Source organism: Gobio gobio (assembly GCF_949357685.1).
Source record: "Gobio gobio genome assembly, chromosome: 24".
In the NCBI taxonomy this organism is placed as follows: Eukaryota; Metazoa; Chordata; class Actinopteri; order Cypriniformes; family Gobionidae; genus Gobio; species Gobio gobio.
The window spans coordinates 11228179-11247854 of NC_137120.1; the positions used below are offsets into that span (position 1 = coordinate 11228179).

General features: G+C 37.9%; 1 protein-coding gene across 1 annotated transcript; it reads left to right on the forward strand.

Moving 5' to 3' along the window:
- Nucleotides 1-1688: 1688 nt before the first annotated feature.
- On the forward strand, nt 1689-10459 carry LOC307120563 (CD48 antigen-like). The gene is made up of 5 exons (XM_079807662.1): nt 1689-1763; nt 2123-2461; nt 3090-3585; nt 3678-3739; nt 10176-10459. The coding sequence occupies exons 1-3, from the start codon at nt 1715-1717 to the stop codon at nt 3575-3577; spliced, it is 876 nt and encodes a 291-aa protein (XP_079663788.1). The 5' UTR covers nt 1689-1714; the 3' UTR covers nt 3578-3585; nt 3678-3739; nt 10176-10459.
- Nucleotides 10460-19676: the final 9217 nt, after the last annotated feature.

The window sequence follows — 19676 nt, forward strand, 5'->3', positions numbered from 1 at the left end:
ATTGCAGTCTCGCGCATGATCTCACGTTATTTCCTCATCACTTCTCGCATGTGTGGTTGTGAAACGTAGTTTGACAGAGTTGTCTGCAAAACTTCCTATTGTAAAGTCATGCAGCGTGAAACCCCCCGTCACGATCCATACAGTGTGAACACAGCCGTGACTGAATGCTACCCTAGATAGTCATGCAGTGTGAAATCCACTTTAGGCCATTCCATTCAAACCAAGGGGGTAATCCAGCACCTGGAAAGCGTACCTTCCATAGGGGCAGCCATTGCTAACCAAGCCATCACCTGCTGTTAGCATCTCATTGACTCCCATTCATTTTGGCGTCACTGTGACAGCGAATAACTTTACATCTGAGGCGTTTAAAGACTCCATTTGTCCATTGTTTATTTCTAAACAAACCAGACAATGTATAAAAGGCTCCATTACCTTGTAGCTCACTATCACATTGCAAGGGTTCCGCCAGTAGTGGGCACTCATCCAATGTCAGCAATGATGTAGAGAACGAGAGAACGAGATGAAAGGAAATTAGCGAAGGAAGGGCATAAAAAAAAAAACTTAATTGCAGCCTCAGAGGAAGGTTCCATTTGGAACAAAGTACTGATTGACACATAAGACGCTCACTTGTCTCCACCTACTGGTGTATCTTGGTATCCTAAGGAAAGGGTCAATGAATGAATCGGCCAGCAAATCTTTAAAGTGATCGGATTTAAATGATTTGAGCCACTGGAATGAATCAATATCCCAATTCCCAACACAAAAGGTCAAATGGTTTTATACTTTATTGAGACAATCTTATTACAATTACACCTTTCCTTCTTTAGAAAAAAAAAACCTGTATATTTAAATAGAATCATTTTAACTTTCTCTTGCAGTATTAATCATCAAATCTTTAACAAACCATTATATTACACATCTCTACCAAATTATAACACTATACAGAATGATTACTAAAATATAAAGTTACTGGTTTTATTGTAAGCTAGAGCAATGTCAGCTAAAAAAAAAAAGATACATAAACAAATATTAAACGAAAAGTTTTTCAAACGTTATGGATTCATTTAATTTGATTAAAGCTGTCCTGTGTAGGAGGGAAGTCAGACCTGTGTGACCGTGAGATTCAACAGCAGGACTGGAAGAAGCTCTTCACCTACATGCTAAACACACATCAAACAATTAGACATTCTCAAGCATGAGCTAATTGTCCACCCGAAAGATCAAACCAGGTTTATGAAGAAACCTGGCCACAGCAGGTTTCAGTTTGACTCAATCGATGAGCTACTAGAGACACTCCTCAGTAACACTGGCAATAATGTGAGATGGCGGCTAGTCTTTGATAGTTTTTGACATTTGCAACAATCAAATGTTTATAAAACCATTTTGAAAACCATAAGATTTATTTTATCATTAAATTTAGGTTGACCAATCCAATTTTCCAATATTCAAATTTTTCCAATTTGACACAGTCAGAAACTAACGTTCAGAAACGATCTATATTCAAATTTTAAATGTTTTCCAGATTGTTTTGACCATTAAGTTTATGTCTTATGAGCCAGAAGAACATATATAAGAATATATAAAATCATAACGCGTGTATAGAGTGTGTGCCTGTGAATGGTCAACTCTGTTGTGGGAGGATTCACACGCCAGGTTCAGTGTTACCAGCGGATAGTCTTATTAGATCAGAGTTAACGCTGAACTACTGGAGAAAATGTTTCTCATGCTTGTTTTGTTCAGTTTGTGCTGTTGGCGTCTGACTGGTAAGTTACAAATATATTTTTATGGCTTCATTTATTTCCGTTTCAGAAAAAAAAGGTAATTAAATGTCATTAACTCAGAAAAAAAAGATGCAGGCCCTTTTTTCAGTGAGTCTGTTATAATGACCCAAATATGAAACTTGAAAAATTAACGAAATTTTAATTAAAACTAGTTTTAATTGGCTGTAATTAACTTGTATGCAACTTATTTGTTTTGCAAATAAAACACGTTGAATATCAAATGATTGATTCACACACATCTGTCTGTTCATATGTTACCTTTCATTTAGTTTGGTGAAACTGATTTCAGGCTTTCTAAACCAATAACAGCGTTAATTAATCATGTAAAATCTGCTCTCCAGGTGTGTTTGGGGCCGAAACAAATGAAATTCAGTCGGTGTCAGTGATGGAGGGAGATTCTGTCACTTTTTACATTAATGTTTCTGAAGTACATGAAGACAACAATATAGTTTGGAAATATGGGGCTGAAAAGTCTCTCATAGCTGAAACCATTAGAAAATATAGATACTTCTCCACATATGATGATGTTCCTGATGGGAGATTCAGAGACAGACTGAAGCTGGACAATCAAACTGGATCTCTGACCATCACAAACATCACAACTGAACATGCTGGACGTTATGAACTACAGATAAGTGGAGCTAAATTGACATCAAAAACATTTAATGTTTCTGTCTATGGTGAGTAGAGACGTAATTTGTTCAGATGTTCACATATTCTTATTTTATTAAAAGAATCATTGGTTCAGTACAAATTAAGCTTAATCCACAGTATATGTGGCATAAGGTTGATTACCACAAAAATAATTTTGTCTTGTCAATTAAAGAAAGACAAAGAAAATCAAGGTTACGGCGAGGCGCTTACTATGGAAGTTAATGAAGTCAAAATTTAAATATAAAAGTAAATGTGAAGCTTATAATTTCATGAAAACACATACTACAGTAATTATTCTGTCAAAACAAGCGACAAAGTTAAGAATTTAACTTTTACACAGTACCTAAGCAGTATTTTAGCGTTTACTGATTGACCCCATTGCATTGACTTCCAATGTAAGCGCCTCATTGTAACCTACATTTCTTTCTTTTTCTGTTTAATAAAAAGAAAACAAGGGGCGAGTCATAATAATGTTTTTGTGGTAATCAATATCATGCACTGCAAATCCTGTTGACTGAGCTTAATTTGTACCGAACTCTAAATGTCCCTTTAACTATTTACATATTGAAGCTGCACTCACTGACCGTCAACACACAACACCGGACTGATGTTCAGATTTATGCACATTTATCTTAAATCTCTCATGTTTTCCAGCTCGTCTGCCTGTTCCTGTCATCAGCAGTAACTTCTCACAATGCTCTTCATCTTCATCATCATCATCAAATTGTTCACTGGTGTGTTCGGTGGTGAATGTGGGTCATGTGACTCTCTCCTGGTACAAAGGAAACAGTTTATTGTCCAGCATCAGTGTGTCTGATCTCAGCATCAGTCTCTCTCTACCTCTGGAGGTGAAATATCAGGATAAAAACACCTACAGCTGTGTGCTCAACAATCCCATCAGCAACCAGACTAAACATCTGGACATCACACAACTCTGTCACACATGTGCAGGTACGCCAGCACTAATATTAGTGTTTATATACACATTAACTTACATGAATGTCTCTCTTTATCATCACAACACACTCTCTGTCAGGTCCTCCAGTCTCTCTGATAGTGTTGATCTCTGCTTCTGCTGCCGCTGGATCTCTGTTGATTGTTGTTGCAGTCATTGGGATCTTCTGCATCTGCAAGAAATGTAGAAAAACAGGTCAGGAGTGCAAGCAATTCATCTGTATAAATGTATATCATTTTTAAACACACATTTTGATATTTGATTGTCTTTGCTTATTTTTAATGCAGTTCAGACCCGGGAGGAAGACAGAACTGATTCAGCATTGTGCAAACCAACAACACGAAAAAAGGTAAGATGTCGCAAGAAGTCGTTGCAGTCAGTCAGCGTGATTGAAGTTTGCCGATTGAAGTTTGCAGCATCAGACGGTCAGTGAACAGACGTGGGTGGTTTATCGACTCAACTGTCATTATTATTACCTTTAGGAGGGAGTAGCAAAAAAGGGACAGTTTAAGCATGTTTTTTTAATGCTATTTACACTAAATCTATGCACTGTTTGCACCTCAGTGTTGTCCGATTTGCTGGTCCAAAAAATCAATTAGCACTAATCAAAATTTAGTAGCACATAGAACATGTTTTTGCTGAATTGATTGCATTTTTTCGGTAACAGTAATATTTATCACATATAAATTATTATACATTAAAGTGTTCATCCAAAAATGTTTTAGGTTGAATGTTCAGTCACCATTCATTGTATTTTTCTTTCCATATGGTGACTTTCTGTTGCTAGTATTCTGGCTTTTTTTTACTTTAGTCATACATAAGCCCAGCCAATTTTATCAATTGAAAACGGCAGACGTTTGTGTTTGCTGTGGTGCAATGAGGGAAGCTCGATTGTACTATCTAATCGTGATTAAAAAAATAAAAAAAACGACTTATGGTCGTGAAAAACAATGAAAATTGGTATGAAAAACAATTTATGGATTTATCTGTAGACTCCTTTTAATTCATGGAACTCTGCATGGAAAAGAGAACCAATGAAAACCAATGCATGCAAATAAATGTGATTTTGTTACGCATGGTCTACTTTTTATGTGGCTTTCGCACTAACCGCGAAGATCAGTGATAAAAGATGTCATTAATTTGAACGAGTGACAGTGACTGTCAACAGAATCTCATTTATGCAAATACAATCGACAAGAAGTGACAACTAGCCATGAGGAGGCATACAATCAGGCTCGTGGCAAGGGGGGTGTGAGGCCCTGTGCGAACGTAATGCGCGAGGCCCGTGGTTGGTTGGGGGATGGGGGGCTATATTAACAGGGCCTACTGTTGCTATAATATACTGAATATTCAGTTTAATGGCATTAGGTTCAAGAAGTTAAACTGTGTAGCCTAACTGAATTCATAGTTTTCACGTGTCGTCACACGCTTATAGGAACGCCCACCTGGAGGGCAAAACAAGGCTCTCCTCCATTGCCCGCTAGTCATTTTTACCAGGTTTGTAGTCAATATTAATGCGGTAAGACAGTGATATTAAAACACCAAATTCAATATACACCTTATTGATGTTGCATACTTTGTACAGGAAAGCAGACGAACACAGTATATTAGTGCAACACGAGGTTTCTCGTTAGGTGTTTTCCCCATCTAAACCATTAGGCCTATAAAGAAAACGCGCTGTGTTCATAATTCATATTCGTGCCTCATTTACTCGCCTGTATATAGTATGCGTCATCAAAAAGGTGTAAACTGAATTTGATCTTTTAATTTCACTGTTTTTGTACATTACCGCACTTTAAGGGTGGGTTGCACAAAGGATTCTTTAGCCTGTCTTCAGATCACCTCCGTCTGCTGCTTGATCAGCTCTATAACGGTTTTACTGCGTAATTTATCTGTGTTTAAAATGAAGTGGTGCAACAACTCTATTTAAAATAAAACCCATATCAACAAATCCTTTAAACTTTGCTTAATTTAATCCTTATTGGTGCAACTCACCCTGTAGTGTTTTTCACGTTAAACGTTTTAAAAACATCCCGCTGTTTTCAGTGATTGAAATACTGCAGCAGGTGCTGTATATGGATCGTAAGTGCCCAAAACGTGCATCTTGTTCACATATTTTTGTTTTAAGATGGAAATTTGACAGGCTTGTGCTGCCGTTCTATGGAGTGCTATGGCGTTTTTGCCCCCCAAGGCTCTGCGACAGTCACATGACTGAAAACTATGGATTTGATGCTTAAAGGGATAGCTCACCCAAAAATGAAAATTCTGTCATTTACTCACGCTCAAGTTGTTCCAAACCTGTATGAGTTTATTTGTTCTGCTGAACACAAAAGAAGATATTTTGAAGAATGTTTGTAACCAAGCAGATAGAGCAACCATTGACTGCCATAGTAGGGGAAAAAATACTATGGTAGTCAATGCATCAAAATATCTTCTTTGGTGTTCAGCAGAACAAAGAAACTCATACAGGTTTGGAACAACTTGAGGGTGAGTAAAGGATGACAGAATTTTTATTTTTGGGTGAACTATTCCTTTAAATGATGTTCTAAAATATGAATGGGTCAAAAGTGTTTGCAAAACGGCATGAATCCACGCGAAATAAGGCTGATTTATACTTCTACGTCGGACCTATGCCGTATCCTCTACAGCGCAAGTTATGCGTTGGTTTTCATTTATACTTCTGCATTGTTGTCCGCGTCAATGTGCAATTACACATGCAAACCGCTAGTAGGCAGTGTCCACGGGCATGTTCATAGTGTAACCCACAGTATCAAGGCAAAAGCCGAAGAAGAAGCGGGAGGTAAGGATGAAATTATCATCCCATTTCTGGACACACACTCCTATCGCAAATTTTTGTATTTTATTTATTGACCTGAGGGAGGGGTTCTGGCAGACAAAATCACAGCGCGAATTGTGGTCCACTTAGAATCGAGGCGTCATTACATTTTTGGAGAGGTGCACGTCAGGGTACATTGTAGGCTACGCGCGCATCACAGCCTACGGCATAGCTACGACGTACACTTGATGCAGAAGTATAAATTGGGCTTTATAAGACTCTAACTGATTCATCTGAAGAGATTTCTCAGTCTGTAAAATAAACAGACAGTATTGAGAGAACATCCAGCATTGTTTTTTTCAGTAGTTTTCCTCTGTGAACATGCGCTAAATGGATGTCTGATCATTTCTTTGCTTTTTGGCAGTTTTCAGATTTAAAAACTTTTAAAATGTCTAGAAAACGTCCAAAATGACTACACTACAATCATTCTGCAGTCCCGTTGCTCTCACTGATGCTCCGAAAGGTGCGTAATAGTTGGCTACCCTTATTTAACTTTATAGTGTTAAATAAAAACCTTTTGTGCGTATCGTCAGATGAAATCTTAGGCGTCCGTGTTTCTCCGTCCATGCAATAAATGCACATCCTTAATGAGCGCGGATTTCTAGCATATTTACTTGAACTTCTTAGGTAATATCTATGGTTTGACCCATTTCAGAGGGAGCCTGGCTCTGCCCTCCTACGAACTTCCACGCAATTTTCATTTTCCTTCAGGACTCCGTCTGGGACTGCGGTATATTCTTAGGTTTTCTCCGAACAAATTTTTACCGGTCCAATCAGCGAACAGAGGGAGTGGCTGAAAACGATGACGTTGATGTTGTGCGCTAGTTTGAGTTGTAGTTCAGTAATGGCGGCGGAGAAAGATGCGAGCGAAGCCATTCATTCGTTGTGGCACCGCTGCCGAATATCCAGAAGTTAAAGCCGGAGCAAGAACAATCTTTGCTGAGTTTTGTTGGTGGCCATGATGTTGTGTCCCGGGAAAAGTTTGATGTTCCAGCTCGCTCCGTGAGTGGTGAAGGAGTTGGCTGAAGCCCTATTCGGATGGTAATTGTGTGGTCAGAAGGTATTGTCATCATTGACAGGAGCTAGTCAGTGATTTTATTGCCGTCTGTCTCCCACCACCCGTGTAAAAATCCCCTGCCGAATGACCTACTGTTTTAGACAAACACCAAGGTCGTTTGGGAATTAAATTGCTGTCCGAATCCACATCTCTGAGTTTTCAAGAATATATCACTTCAAAATTCACTGTTTATATCCTTTTTGGCCACTGCAGAGCACCATGCGGTTGCGCTTTGCTGTAATTTGGATGCATTTCTAGACTTGTATTTCTTTAAATGCTGGCAAGTGTTTACAACAGCAATATATTTCATCACCGCTCAAAAAATAAAAAGAAGAAAAGCACAAAAAAATTTGAATTAGGCCGTTATTTACAGCAGCATTTATTCTTATCATACCAACCATATGACATTTTATTTACAGCATTCATGTTAAGTAGGGGAGCACGGGGCACAACCTAACGCAGGGTTAGTTGTAACGCGCATGTTTTAACCCTTTCCACACATGCCAGAATGACGAAACTTAGTGTATTTACTAGTTGCCATATCAACATTATTTAGAGAAAAAATAGCGCCAAAATAAAAATATCTCTGGAAGATATTACTGAACATGTATTTAACCATAGCAAAAGTAAGTTTCTTACTTAAGTTTAGTTTTCATCTCTGTTTTTTCTGTTTATTTAAAATAAGACAAATGCGATATTATTTTAATCTTATATCTGTTATTTAACAGTTGAGATCGCTCTTTAATGCTGATCTAACCAGCAGAAGACACAAGCCACGATTTAAATCCCAGTTGCGCAGATGGGGTGTGTTGTAGCACTGCGTTACAATGAGCCCCTATTAGAAATATGCCATTATTTTCTATACTTTTATTAATTATTTTCAGAAACCATGAGAAAAGGGTGAATAATGACTGAGAGTTAATGTTCAGAAGTTATTAATTATTATTATGTGTTGAACTATGCTGTATAGCTGTATTTAGCGATGTGTTTGTTGTCAAACTCAAAAATGCTTATATTTTTAATGATTAAAAAATGCCATTATTTTATTTTAAAAAGTTAATAATTGTATTTTGTTGACAAAATATTTTAGTTTGTCTTGTATATTTTTTTGATTATATCAGGTAACATTTTAAGCTGTCATTTGGTCATGTTGTGCCCCACCACATGTTACAATGTACCCCACATATGGGGCATGTTGTCACATTTCACTTCCATTCTTTCAGGGTAAATCAAGAAAAAAGTATACACTGTATTAATGAAACAAAACCACATAATTGTACTAGACATGTGTGCAATTAATGTGGGAAACAATAACTACTCTGAACCCCAAGTGGATTTACACAAACTGAGATAGTCAAAAAGCATTAGGTTGTGCCTCGCTCTCCCCTACCACGTGAGCAGCGCGTTCCCGGTCACAAAACTCTCCCTTTCACTGTGAATAAATCACAATCCGAATGCACAAGTTTTAGGTTGTATCACTTAGGTGGCTGCACAATCTGCAGTCATTTTTACGGACTTCCATGTGAGAAACAGAGGCGAAAGGCACGCGGCCAAATGTTAGTGATTGGTTACGGCAGATCCAGAGTGGCTCTGTGCAGATCCAATAGTTTTAAACTTCAACAGAGTACCCGCCTTCAAGGAAGTTAACGCTTGTCAATGGAGAGTGGCCAGACTCTCTGTACAAATGAAATGTACAAGAGTCTGTAAGAACAGGGTATTTCAGAGGCGGCCAAAATCAGATTTTGATTGGACTGAATAAATCTCTCTCTCTACGAACTTGACGTGCAATGCCACGCTGATGACGTGGCTATGCGCATGAATCACTGTCACACGCACAGAGAAATATTGTAAGTTACTGCATAATACATTTTTAAAAAGCAGAATAATACAGCATAACGATACATAGTCTCATTTTTAGCTATGTCTTTTAACTATTATAGTAGTCTATTTCGAAGGACAAAAACATGATCTTGATTGGCTTTTACATCGAGTCAGCTGTCACTTTACTTTGCGCGAGGCCCTGGGGAGCAGAGAGGCCTTATGCGGTCGCACACGTGGCACAGCCCTTGCGACGGTACTGCATACAGTGAACATCGCCAGGCCAGATACAGATAAAATGAAAATAAACATTAAAACAAACGGCACTGATCGTTACACAATGTATTCTATCAAATATGTTCTAGTCTTAAAACAGATCAGTCGATCTCCGGTCTACACTGGGTGTGTGTATCATTTGGCCGAACTAGATCATTATATAATCAGTGGAGTTGTTGTATCGTGGCATGTCTTTAGTTTACATATGGGTTAGAGCCTAGCCTACATGTAAAAATCTTTACACCAGCCAGCCCGTGGTCTGTGGCCTACTAATTTAAAAGATAACCCAAATAAATAACCCAAAAAAGTCATTTGATTTTCATTGGGCAGAAAGTAGGACACAGAGTTGTAACTCATGTTTGCTGTGCTGAAGTCTGTCCTGGAGCTGTAGCGTCTCTGCGGTTCATGATCTGAGGTGAAACACAGCTTTAGCAGCCATTGGTTGTTTTGTAGACGTGCTGCATCAAGTGTCTGAGCTGGTGCTTTAGTGTGAAAGACAATCATTCTCAGAGCAGAAGCTGTCGTGACAAACCTGCAGAACTTAAACTGTTTGATGATTTAACGGTTTAAAAAGTTATGATTGATGTCATTTCCTCCTGCTGCTTCATGTTAGCATCTGTTCTGTAGTAGGCTAGTAGTTTTTCAAAACAAGTTTGTGAGTATATTTGTTGATTTGCATTAATAAGGTTTTGTTATTAAGAGAATAACAAGGTTATAACAAGGTTATTCCGAGAGAAACCTAGCATAAGTAGTTCAGAGCATCCATGAGTTGCTGATTGAGTTTGTGTTGCCTTTCAGAAATCGAAGACGGATGCTGTGTATGAAAATGTCCCCAAAAGACGGTGATCAAAATTCTGTATTTATCTAACAGAATTGATGTTAGAGCTTACTGGACGATATACACCACACTTTTGGCTTTATTTACATTTATTCTCTGCCAGGATGTTTCTTTTCTGTCTTCACTCTTTGTGTCATATATGTTGGTGTTATTGTGATGTCTCAAACTGTTTTAATTTAGTGGTTGCTATAATAACATCTGGAAATGTACCTAACGTTCATTATTAAATATTAATCACACCCTTCACTGTGCTCCTTTGTCTGTCATTGTCTGTTCTTGTTTTATTATTGTTACAAAATGTAATGGAATATTAAGTGAATTGCATTGGTTATGGTTACATTTATCACACACGATAAGCTCTGCTGGATATTTGAGCAAATGTACTAAGCACATCATCGCTCTCTAGTGTCCAAAGCAGACAATCATCTAATAGCACTATGTTTCTCCAACAGGGTGCGCTATAAATAGACACTTCTGTACACAGCAAAATCCCCAGTGTTAAATCGTCTTCTTCTTCTTCTTCTTCTTCTTTTGGCGTTTATTGGCAGTTGGCAAACAAACGATATTTACATTCCCTCCACCTACTGGACTGGAGTGTGGACCATTGATGGAATTGGAAGAACTAAATAATTGAATAAATGTTTGAAAGTAAAAAAAAAAAGATGCCCAATCTGGCTTATCGAAAACCACAAGTCATATGGTTAATTACATTTTTGTGTCAGAACTAACATGGATGCAGGGAAATGACATACAGCCCCAATAAAAATAACACCTTTATCTGTGTGTGGTCTAAGTTGCGCACATGGTAATATTTACTTTATATGTGTTGCATATTGTGTACAGTTAAAAAATGTGATGTTATTGTACACTATCTGATAATCATATGTGTTTATATATTTGAATATATCCTATATACCATGATATATCATCACACCAGTATAGATTTAGAGCCCTACCGTGATGTCAGCAAAAAAAAAAAAAAATATATATATATATATATATTGCAAACTCCTTAAAATGCAATGCGAGAACTTGTAACCCAAGTTCATGTGATCACTAATCGAAATTCCTTCTATCGCATGTACCCTTTGATATCATGAAAGGTTAGTTGTTCACTTTCATTTGGAATGCCCCTACAAATGGCATCCCCTTCCCGAACAGCCCTTTAAGGGCGCCAAAAAAAAGCACACTGTGGTCCTCAACAAGACGAGAGAACTTCTTTGTGATGCCTGGCGATGGCACTGGATGCCCCAGCTGGACGCCCCTCTTCTCCCTCTGTCCTCTGATGGCTTAATGCAGGCCCAGACGTCCTCCTCCGACCTGATGGCAGATGGAGGCAAGTATCTGTCCCTTCTATGCAACCCTCTACGCACAGCTTGGCAACATAATCGCCATTGGCTAGTACATTTTTTAGTTTACTCGCCAGACTGATATATTATTTTTTTTATATTAGTGCTAATGCACCTCGAGCATCCTTGACTTCCCCACAGCGGCGAGGGTTCTTTGACAGTGCCTCCCTCATCGTCCCGTGTTTTCGTCACCGATGTAGCAAGGTTTAATAGTTCAGGGAAGAAGGAGGCAGGAAACGGTGAATGTTCAACGTAACTTTATTTCCCTTATTAAACAAACAGCACAACGAAAGTAATGCTGCAGACCCTCACGGACGACTGCCGCATATAACCACAATAAAACACAGCATAAATGTCCCAGGCCTGGTCCTCTCTTGTCTTTTACTGTTGTCGCTCCTCCCTTTACCCTCCCGGAGCTCCTCCGTGAGAAACGCATGGCTCGCTCCATTCCCACAGCTCTCAACCCCACCCTGCTTTCCACAGTGCCTCAAGCTAAACTCTTGGACGTCTTTTAAAGACACTATGCTGAGAAATTCACATACTTTTGAAAATAAGTTTATTTGATCCTGATAAGCTCTCATTGTCAAAGTTGTAAACACGACTGCTTTCTTCTTCCATGAGGTGGTTTGGCATCACGGCGGCTTTGTTTTCTATTAGACAGCTAAAGAACGTGACACACATGTGAAATCTAAACTAAACTACAACAAAAAGTCTTGATATTAGGGCTGCACGATTAATCGAAATCAGTCAAAGCGTTTCTATCTTTGTTTTATTTAGCCTAGCACCAGCTTCACATTAGGGAATAGGGATTTCCGGAAAACGATTACTTCTCTGGGGCATATGTGGAGTTTCTGCTCGAGGGCGCCCTCTGGCCTCCAGTATGAATAAAACATCATTTTTTTAGTCTATGGGTAGAAAAAAAGAAAAATCATACTTCTAAATAAATTTATATGACAATCCATATGTTTTTCTTCAATGTACAGGAGTTTTAACCCCCACAGTGGATGCATAAGAGGCTCATATTTCATATTAAAGACATAGACTTTAAGAAATTGATATCACAGATAAAAAACACAGATTTTTTTATAATAATTTTTACAATAAATCCTTTCTAATGATTTTAGTCATAGGTTGTCTGCATATTAACAGGTAACCTTTTTAACCTGCATATTAATACGTTTTCTGTAAAATATAATAATAATAATTATTATTATTATACTGTTATATTTATTCTTAAATGCTCTAATTAAATTTTTTTATAATGAAAATGTTATTAATAGTAATGTTTCTTATTTTTATTTAGCAATTATAATAATCATAGCCTAATAATAATTATTAGTCATATTAAAATATACACTTTTCATTTGTAAAAATAAAAAAATAACAATAATCGCATTTTAAATCGCAATCGCAATTTTAACCAGAATAATTGCAATTACATATTTTCCCCAAATCGTGCAGGCCTACTTGATATGAAGTTTTAATATTTTTTTTCCTTTAGAGTCGCTACTTTCTGACATATTTTCTATCAGAATATTATCACCGCATCTACGGAGTTTACCATTTAGGGGTGTCCGCCTACTTGCGGCTGCTGCAGCCCTTCACACTTGGAGCACAAGCCCCTCCACTGAGATGTTTCCAGGCGGAAGCAATACCTGCTGGTCTTTGTTAACAGTAGTTCCTTATCTTTGTTCAATGCCTCTGTCAAAGAGTCTGAGCTGTGCATAGAAACAGGAAGAGGCCCCTCACCACATGTCTAAATACCCATCGTCTCTCACAAACAAGTTTGTCTACCAACAGATCAAATGACAAAACGACCGCAGAGGTTTCAGGTATGACTCAAAAGCTGAACTTCAGTCAAACTGCTAATGTGAGATGGCAGATAGTTTTTAACTTTTTTGTTTTTTCCACACAACTAAATAAACTGAATCTATACAACCATTTTTAAATCACTAAGGGTTATTCTCAAACTCACACAATATTCTTCTACTTTTACGTATTGAACACAACTATATCTTTCAACAAATTTAGTCAATAGTGAAAAAAATTAACTATGTCATTATCAGTTCATATGGGCATTTATATTTATATATAGAAATAGAGATATAGGTATAGAGGTATAGACCTATGTTCAAAACTCACTCAGAGCATGTGTGTGAAAGTAGGAGTGTCAAAAGCTTCACGCACCAAGCACCATTTAGCAAGACAGTCTTATCAGATCAGACGTTTCGATGAAGAACTAAAAAAAATTTTTACGATGTTTTTTTTATTCTGTTTGTGTTGCTGGAGTCTGATGGGTAAGTTAAAAAAACATTTGTATGTTTTAATTTCAGAGCCATAAAGCTGCTGCTACAGTTCAGATTACTTTATTTTCTACTTTTATATGCACCAGATCAATATCATGAGGTTTACTTTGAATTCAGGTCTCTGTGTTTAATTGGAATTTTAAGTGGAAATTTCCAGGCCTTCTATTGTAACTATAAATCCAAAACCTCATTTGAACCGCTTTCAAATCTCAGGTGTTGTTTTGGAATTTTCAGTATAGTAATTTCAGATTAAAATACACATTCTTCCCAGCAATTTCTCAAAAAATCTATTGAATATCCAGCAGAATTAAACTTGTACTTTTGAACTGTAATTATCATGTTGTTGTTTTTTTAAATAAATTATGTAACTTCACACATTAATTTTATTCTAAAGTAGATGAGTTTCAAAAATATTAAAAATCTTTACCTTTCAATTTGCTTTTGTGTTTTTGCTGCTGCTCTTTATGTTCTTCAGTTTAGACTTAAACAATTCTGTCTACCTTCAATTCAATTCAAGCCTTAATAGTTCTTTCTTCATGTTCTTCAGGTGTGTTTGGGGCAGTGTCAGTGATGGAGGGAGATTCTGTCACGCTAAACACTGATCTTACTGAAATACGTAATGACGACATAACATGGACATTTGGAGCTGAAAACTCTCTCATAGCTAAAATTAAAAAAAAGAAACAAATCTTCTCCACATCTGATGTTCCTGATGGGAGATTCAGAGACAGACTGAAGCTGGACAATCAAACTGGATCTCTGACCATCACAAACATCACAACTGAACATGCTGGAGATTATAAACTACAGATGCTTGCAACTAAACTGTCAACAAAAACGTTCAATGTTTCTGTCTATGGTAGATCACCAATCCTGCCCTCTACATTCCTTTTTTATGAACTATTTACATATTGAAATGTTTAATCATTGATATTTTGAGATCACAGACACTAATCATCAACACACTAAACACTCACTCAACACACGGAACCGAAAATAAGATTGTTGATTAGATTTATCCAGATTTCTCTTCTCATGTTTTAAAGCTCGTCTGCCTGTTCCTGTCATCAGCAGAGACTCTTCACAATGTTCTTCATCTTCATCATCATCATCATCATCATCATCAAATTGTTCACTGGTGTGTTCAGTGTTAAATGTGAGTCATGTGACTCTCTCCTGGTACAAAGGAAACAGTTTATTGTCCAGCATCAGTGTGTCTGATCTCAGCATCAGTCTCTCTCTACCTCTGGAGGTGGAATATCAGGATAAAAACACCTACAGCTGTGTGCTCAACAATCCCATCAGCAACCAGACCAGACATCCCAACATCACTCAACTCTGCCACACATGTGAAGGTACGGCAGCACGGCTGATATATGTGATATTCACTGACCTGATCTCTGTCTTCTATTGTAGATCAGACTGATGCAGTCACTTCTTTCTTTATCATTACAGTCTCAGTCTCTCTGATATTGTTGATCTCTGCTGCTGCTAGTGCTGGATCTGTTGCTGCAGTTGGGACCTTCTGGATCTGCTGGAAATGTAGAGAAACTGATCAAGAAGGCAAGAGTTACAGCTTTTAAAAAGTGTTATAACAAATAATTATTAATATTACAATGATAGTAGACTTGAAAACATTAATTAATTGATTAATTAATTGCCCATAATATTATAATTTAATATAATTAATGTAACGCCATTTAGTACCTAAATAATGTTGGTTATTCGGTGGTCATCGATGTGAACAGCTCTTTACTTGTCTCACATGCACAAAAACTGATTATGTATTTGCTATTGTGTGTATGTGAAAAAGTAATGTCATATTAAATTTGTTAATGTGTTTTTGGTAACGCTTTACAATAAGGTTTCATTAGTTAACATTAGTTACTAACATGAACTAACCATGAGCAGTACATTTGTTACTGTATTAGTTCATCTTTTTGGTAACGTTAGTTAATAAAAATATAGCTGTTCATTGTTTGTTCATGTTAGTTCACAGTGCATTAACAAATGTTAACACGATTTTAATAAAGTATTAATAAATGTTGAAATTAACATTAACAAAGATAAATAAATGCTTTATAAGTGCAGTTCATTATTAGTTCATGCTAACTAATGTAGTTAACTAATGTTAACTAATGAACCTTATTGTAAAGTGTTACCGTGGTTTTTTTATTTTATTTCAGCATTAAATATATTTCAATGTGTGAATCAACGCTTGAACTTAATAACACGTGTTGTAAAACAGTTTTAGTTTTGTAGTTTTAATCTTTTCCTGTTGTTCGAGCAGTTCAGATTCGTGAAGATGAGAAAACTTCTGCTGTTCTGTTTCTTCATCCGTCGTTCTATCAAAGAAACACACACACATGGGTAAGATCATTTATCATTCGTTTCTGTTGCGTGTGTGTTTGTATCATATCAGTGAGTCAGATGGAGATCAGTGTGTGATTGTAGTTTTGTCTGTACAATAAGGGCTTGACATTACCTTTTTTGCTCACTAGCCACTGTGCCTAGTGGTTTTCCAAAGTTACTAGCCACTCAGCATTTTCACTGGCCACAATTTTGTTGTTGTCTATATGTAAATGACCACTGTATACCCAAATCTACAAATCTATCAAGTCTACATGAAATGTATAACATGACAGGTCATCAAAAAGCTCCTTAATCTAGACAGAAAAACACAATTGCTTGTTTTAGGTGTAAATATAATTTATATAATTTATTTTCAAGTAATATTCTCATCAGTGTTCTATCAGCTATGACACTTAAATCCAGCATATGTTGTGTATGCCATAGTGAAATACATACCCATATTTTCATGTGATTTGTCAGTTTATTTTATTAAATATCAAAAATTTAACAGGTATGCACAATAGGATACTGACACCTAGATGAACACTTTACGGTTGGTTCTCTTCAAATGCTATTGAAATTAGAAATGTGTATACCAATTTCGTATGTAACCTTGGAGACGATCCCTAAATTTGCGAATATCGAAAGTCCAACGTCAAGCCAACTTTATGCCAGTCACATTAGATGCGCACATTAGATTCCACGGTCTCCCAGCTACTCTCAGGTATGTGAAGGCGTTATGGTATTTCATTCCCATAGCGCCGGTTCCCAGTGTCGAGTGAACCTATGAAAGGGAACATCTCAGTTACGTATGTAACCTTGGTTCCCTGAGTAGGGAATGAGACACTGCAGGCGTTTCTCAATGTCAAGGAAGGATCCTCAGAAGCCAGAATTCTGAGGATGCCACGTCATCGACAGCCATCGAAGGACTGTTCCAATGTCAAGGATCCTCGGAATTTCAACCAAGGTCTGAGTCCTTCGTTCGAAAAATATGCCATATACAGGAAAGAATGCTTACGAGTAGACTTCGTGCACTTAGCGTTCTCAAATCGCCCACAATCCTATGCGCGCAGCTTTGCTATCTTATTCAAAAAATACAAAATATCGGAGTCGGAGCGTTAACGGGGCAATATGCTTTCAAGTGTAAGTATTTACGTTACCAAACATTTGTTATAACCATAGTAAATATAAGTAAAGTTTAACTTTTAAATGCCAGTACAAATTACTACCGTACTGATATTATACAAATTACGTTATTGATGGCTAACGGACCTTTTCACTGACGTAATGAGGCTGACGTGCACTTGCTAGCCTGTTCCATTTACTTGTTCTCCGAATGCTAAAGAGGAGCCTCGCCTAGCCTCTGAAGGAAGTGACTTGGAAGGACTAGTCCTACAGAGGAAGGATCCTTGACATTGAGAAACACCTTGCGATTCCGGCCATTCCCCTATCTTCGAGTAGGCTAGTAGTCGTCTTTAAAATCTGACGATATGATGCCTAGTGCTCAAAATGGCACACTAAACCCTCACCGTTCGCGAATTTGGGGGCTCAGCTGAAGTGCGCATCGACGGCGCATAACGGCCGCAAAGTGGGCGCTCACGAGCACCCTTCTTTAAGCTTAAATGACGAATGGGACACTCTACCGTCTTGTGGTTGTGGACTTAACAGACAAGCGCACACAGTGGCCATTGTAAGTCCACAAAAGTGCACATGAAGTGTGTCATTTGGTACAGGGCCAGTATGTACTTTCGGTCTTGTAGACTTATAATGGCTACCGAGTGTCCGTTAAAGGCCCCCTGAAATCAAAATGGACGTTTTTTTTAGCTTGTAGTATGACTATGTTAGCCTTAAGGTTAAGAATAAGCTGGTGTGTTCCAAAACAATGACAAAATTCACATTTAGGAGATATAAGCATTCAAAGCGTACAGTTTGTTTGTCTGTTAATCATCACGTCACCTCAGCTCTACCCACATCCCGCCTCCCGCCCATTTTCAGTTATCCGGGAGTGACGCACGATGACGCGCTACCAAGATGGCAACGGCTGACTTTACACTTCAAAACTGCTCTTCAGAATCCTATGGGTGACGTCACGGACACTACATCCATATTTTTTTACAGTCTATGGTCTAGACTAGAGACAAGAACGCAGATCGGATCATGTGCGCGAGTCGACGCAGACAACAAAACATATCAGACCCATTTCAATTCTGCACAGAATGCTGTATTTCAAGGCAATATGGAGGAGATTATGATGATAAACGGTTAGAGATTAGGAGAAAACTGTGGTTTTACCAAACAGAAAGGCTCAAGTCAAACTGTGGTATCAACGAAACGCTATTGGCTGTTTTAAAAAATGGCAGAATGTTTCAGGGCCAAAATTACATCAACACATTGAATAATGCTGCGCGTTTCAAGGCATTTCAATGGGCCTTTAAGTCCCCGAGACCGTAGGGTGTCCCATTTGCCATTTTAGGTCTCAGAAGGGTGCTCGCAAGCGCCCCCCTTTGCGGTCGATATGCGCACTTCTTCCGAGCCCGCACTGGTGCGGGTTCCGCAGCGGCCTTCTTCCCGACAGTCACAGCGGCATTACGTCATGAAAGTGCAGACTCGTAGGAAGACCGCAAGGGTTTAGGGTGTCATTTGGGACAGGGCCAAACATGATCAACGAAAAACGAAGCCTCTCTTTCTTTCCAGTCACGTGAATGCTTCACTTTGGCTCTATGGGTTTATGGTAGTCCTTTTACTAAAATATTTTATAAACTCGGAGTCGTATCCTATATCAGGCTACATTATCATATATTCTGCCATAAACAGTATAAAAAGCATAAAATAATTTACTTGCCCCAAACAACTCTATTATTTTGTTACATTTAATTAATTGCACTTTAATATACCTATGTGAATTATATTATCATAAAACTAAACACATTTTGGGCCAGATTTACTTAACAGGACAAATTAGCGTGAAAGCGCAATACCATAAAAGCACTGATGGGAGTGGACAGTTCTGCGTGTGATTTTCTGACGACGCTCAAATTAAAGAACACATACCGGATCATTTCCATAATGACCAACACAATCTACCAAGAGCAGAGTATATTAGGCTACTGTCTAGTATAAGACATGCTTTTTTGGGGTGGTAAATAATGGAGCAAATACCAGTTAATTGTCAAGCGCAAAACTTTGCATAGCCTATCACCTTGCGTGAATCATTTAAATACTCTCCTCCCATAAATTGTGCGTCTGAAAGGGAAACTCCTACAAATGCATATGCAATAAGGTCAGCCACAATAACCCTGTCCACGCCTTTTCAGCGCCAAAGGAGGATTAGCAGGCTGTTGGTAAATCTGGCCCTTAACGTTGTCACTTGTCAGGCTTTTTTGGCTGCTAAAAATTCTACCTGCCACAAGATGGCACTGTTTTCACTGTCACAATCTTGATGCTTACAATCTTT

Coding starts and splice junctions, on each gene's coding strand:
- LOC307120563 (XM_079807662.1), top strand. CDS start 1,715: ATGTTTCTCATGCTTGTTTTGTTCAGTTTGTGCTGTTGGCGTCTGACT. Junction 1,764..2,122: donor GTGCTGTTGGCGTCTGACTG/GTAAGTTACAAA, acceptor TCTGCTCTCCAG/GTGTGTTTGGGGCCGAAACA. Junction 2,462..3,089: donor ATTTAATGTTTCTGTCTATG/GTGAGTAGAGAC, acceptor CATGTTTTCCAG/CTCGTCTGCCTGTTCCTGTC.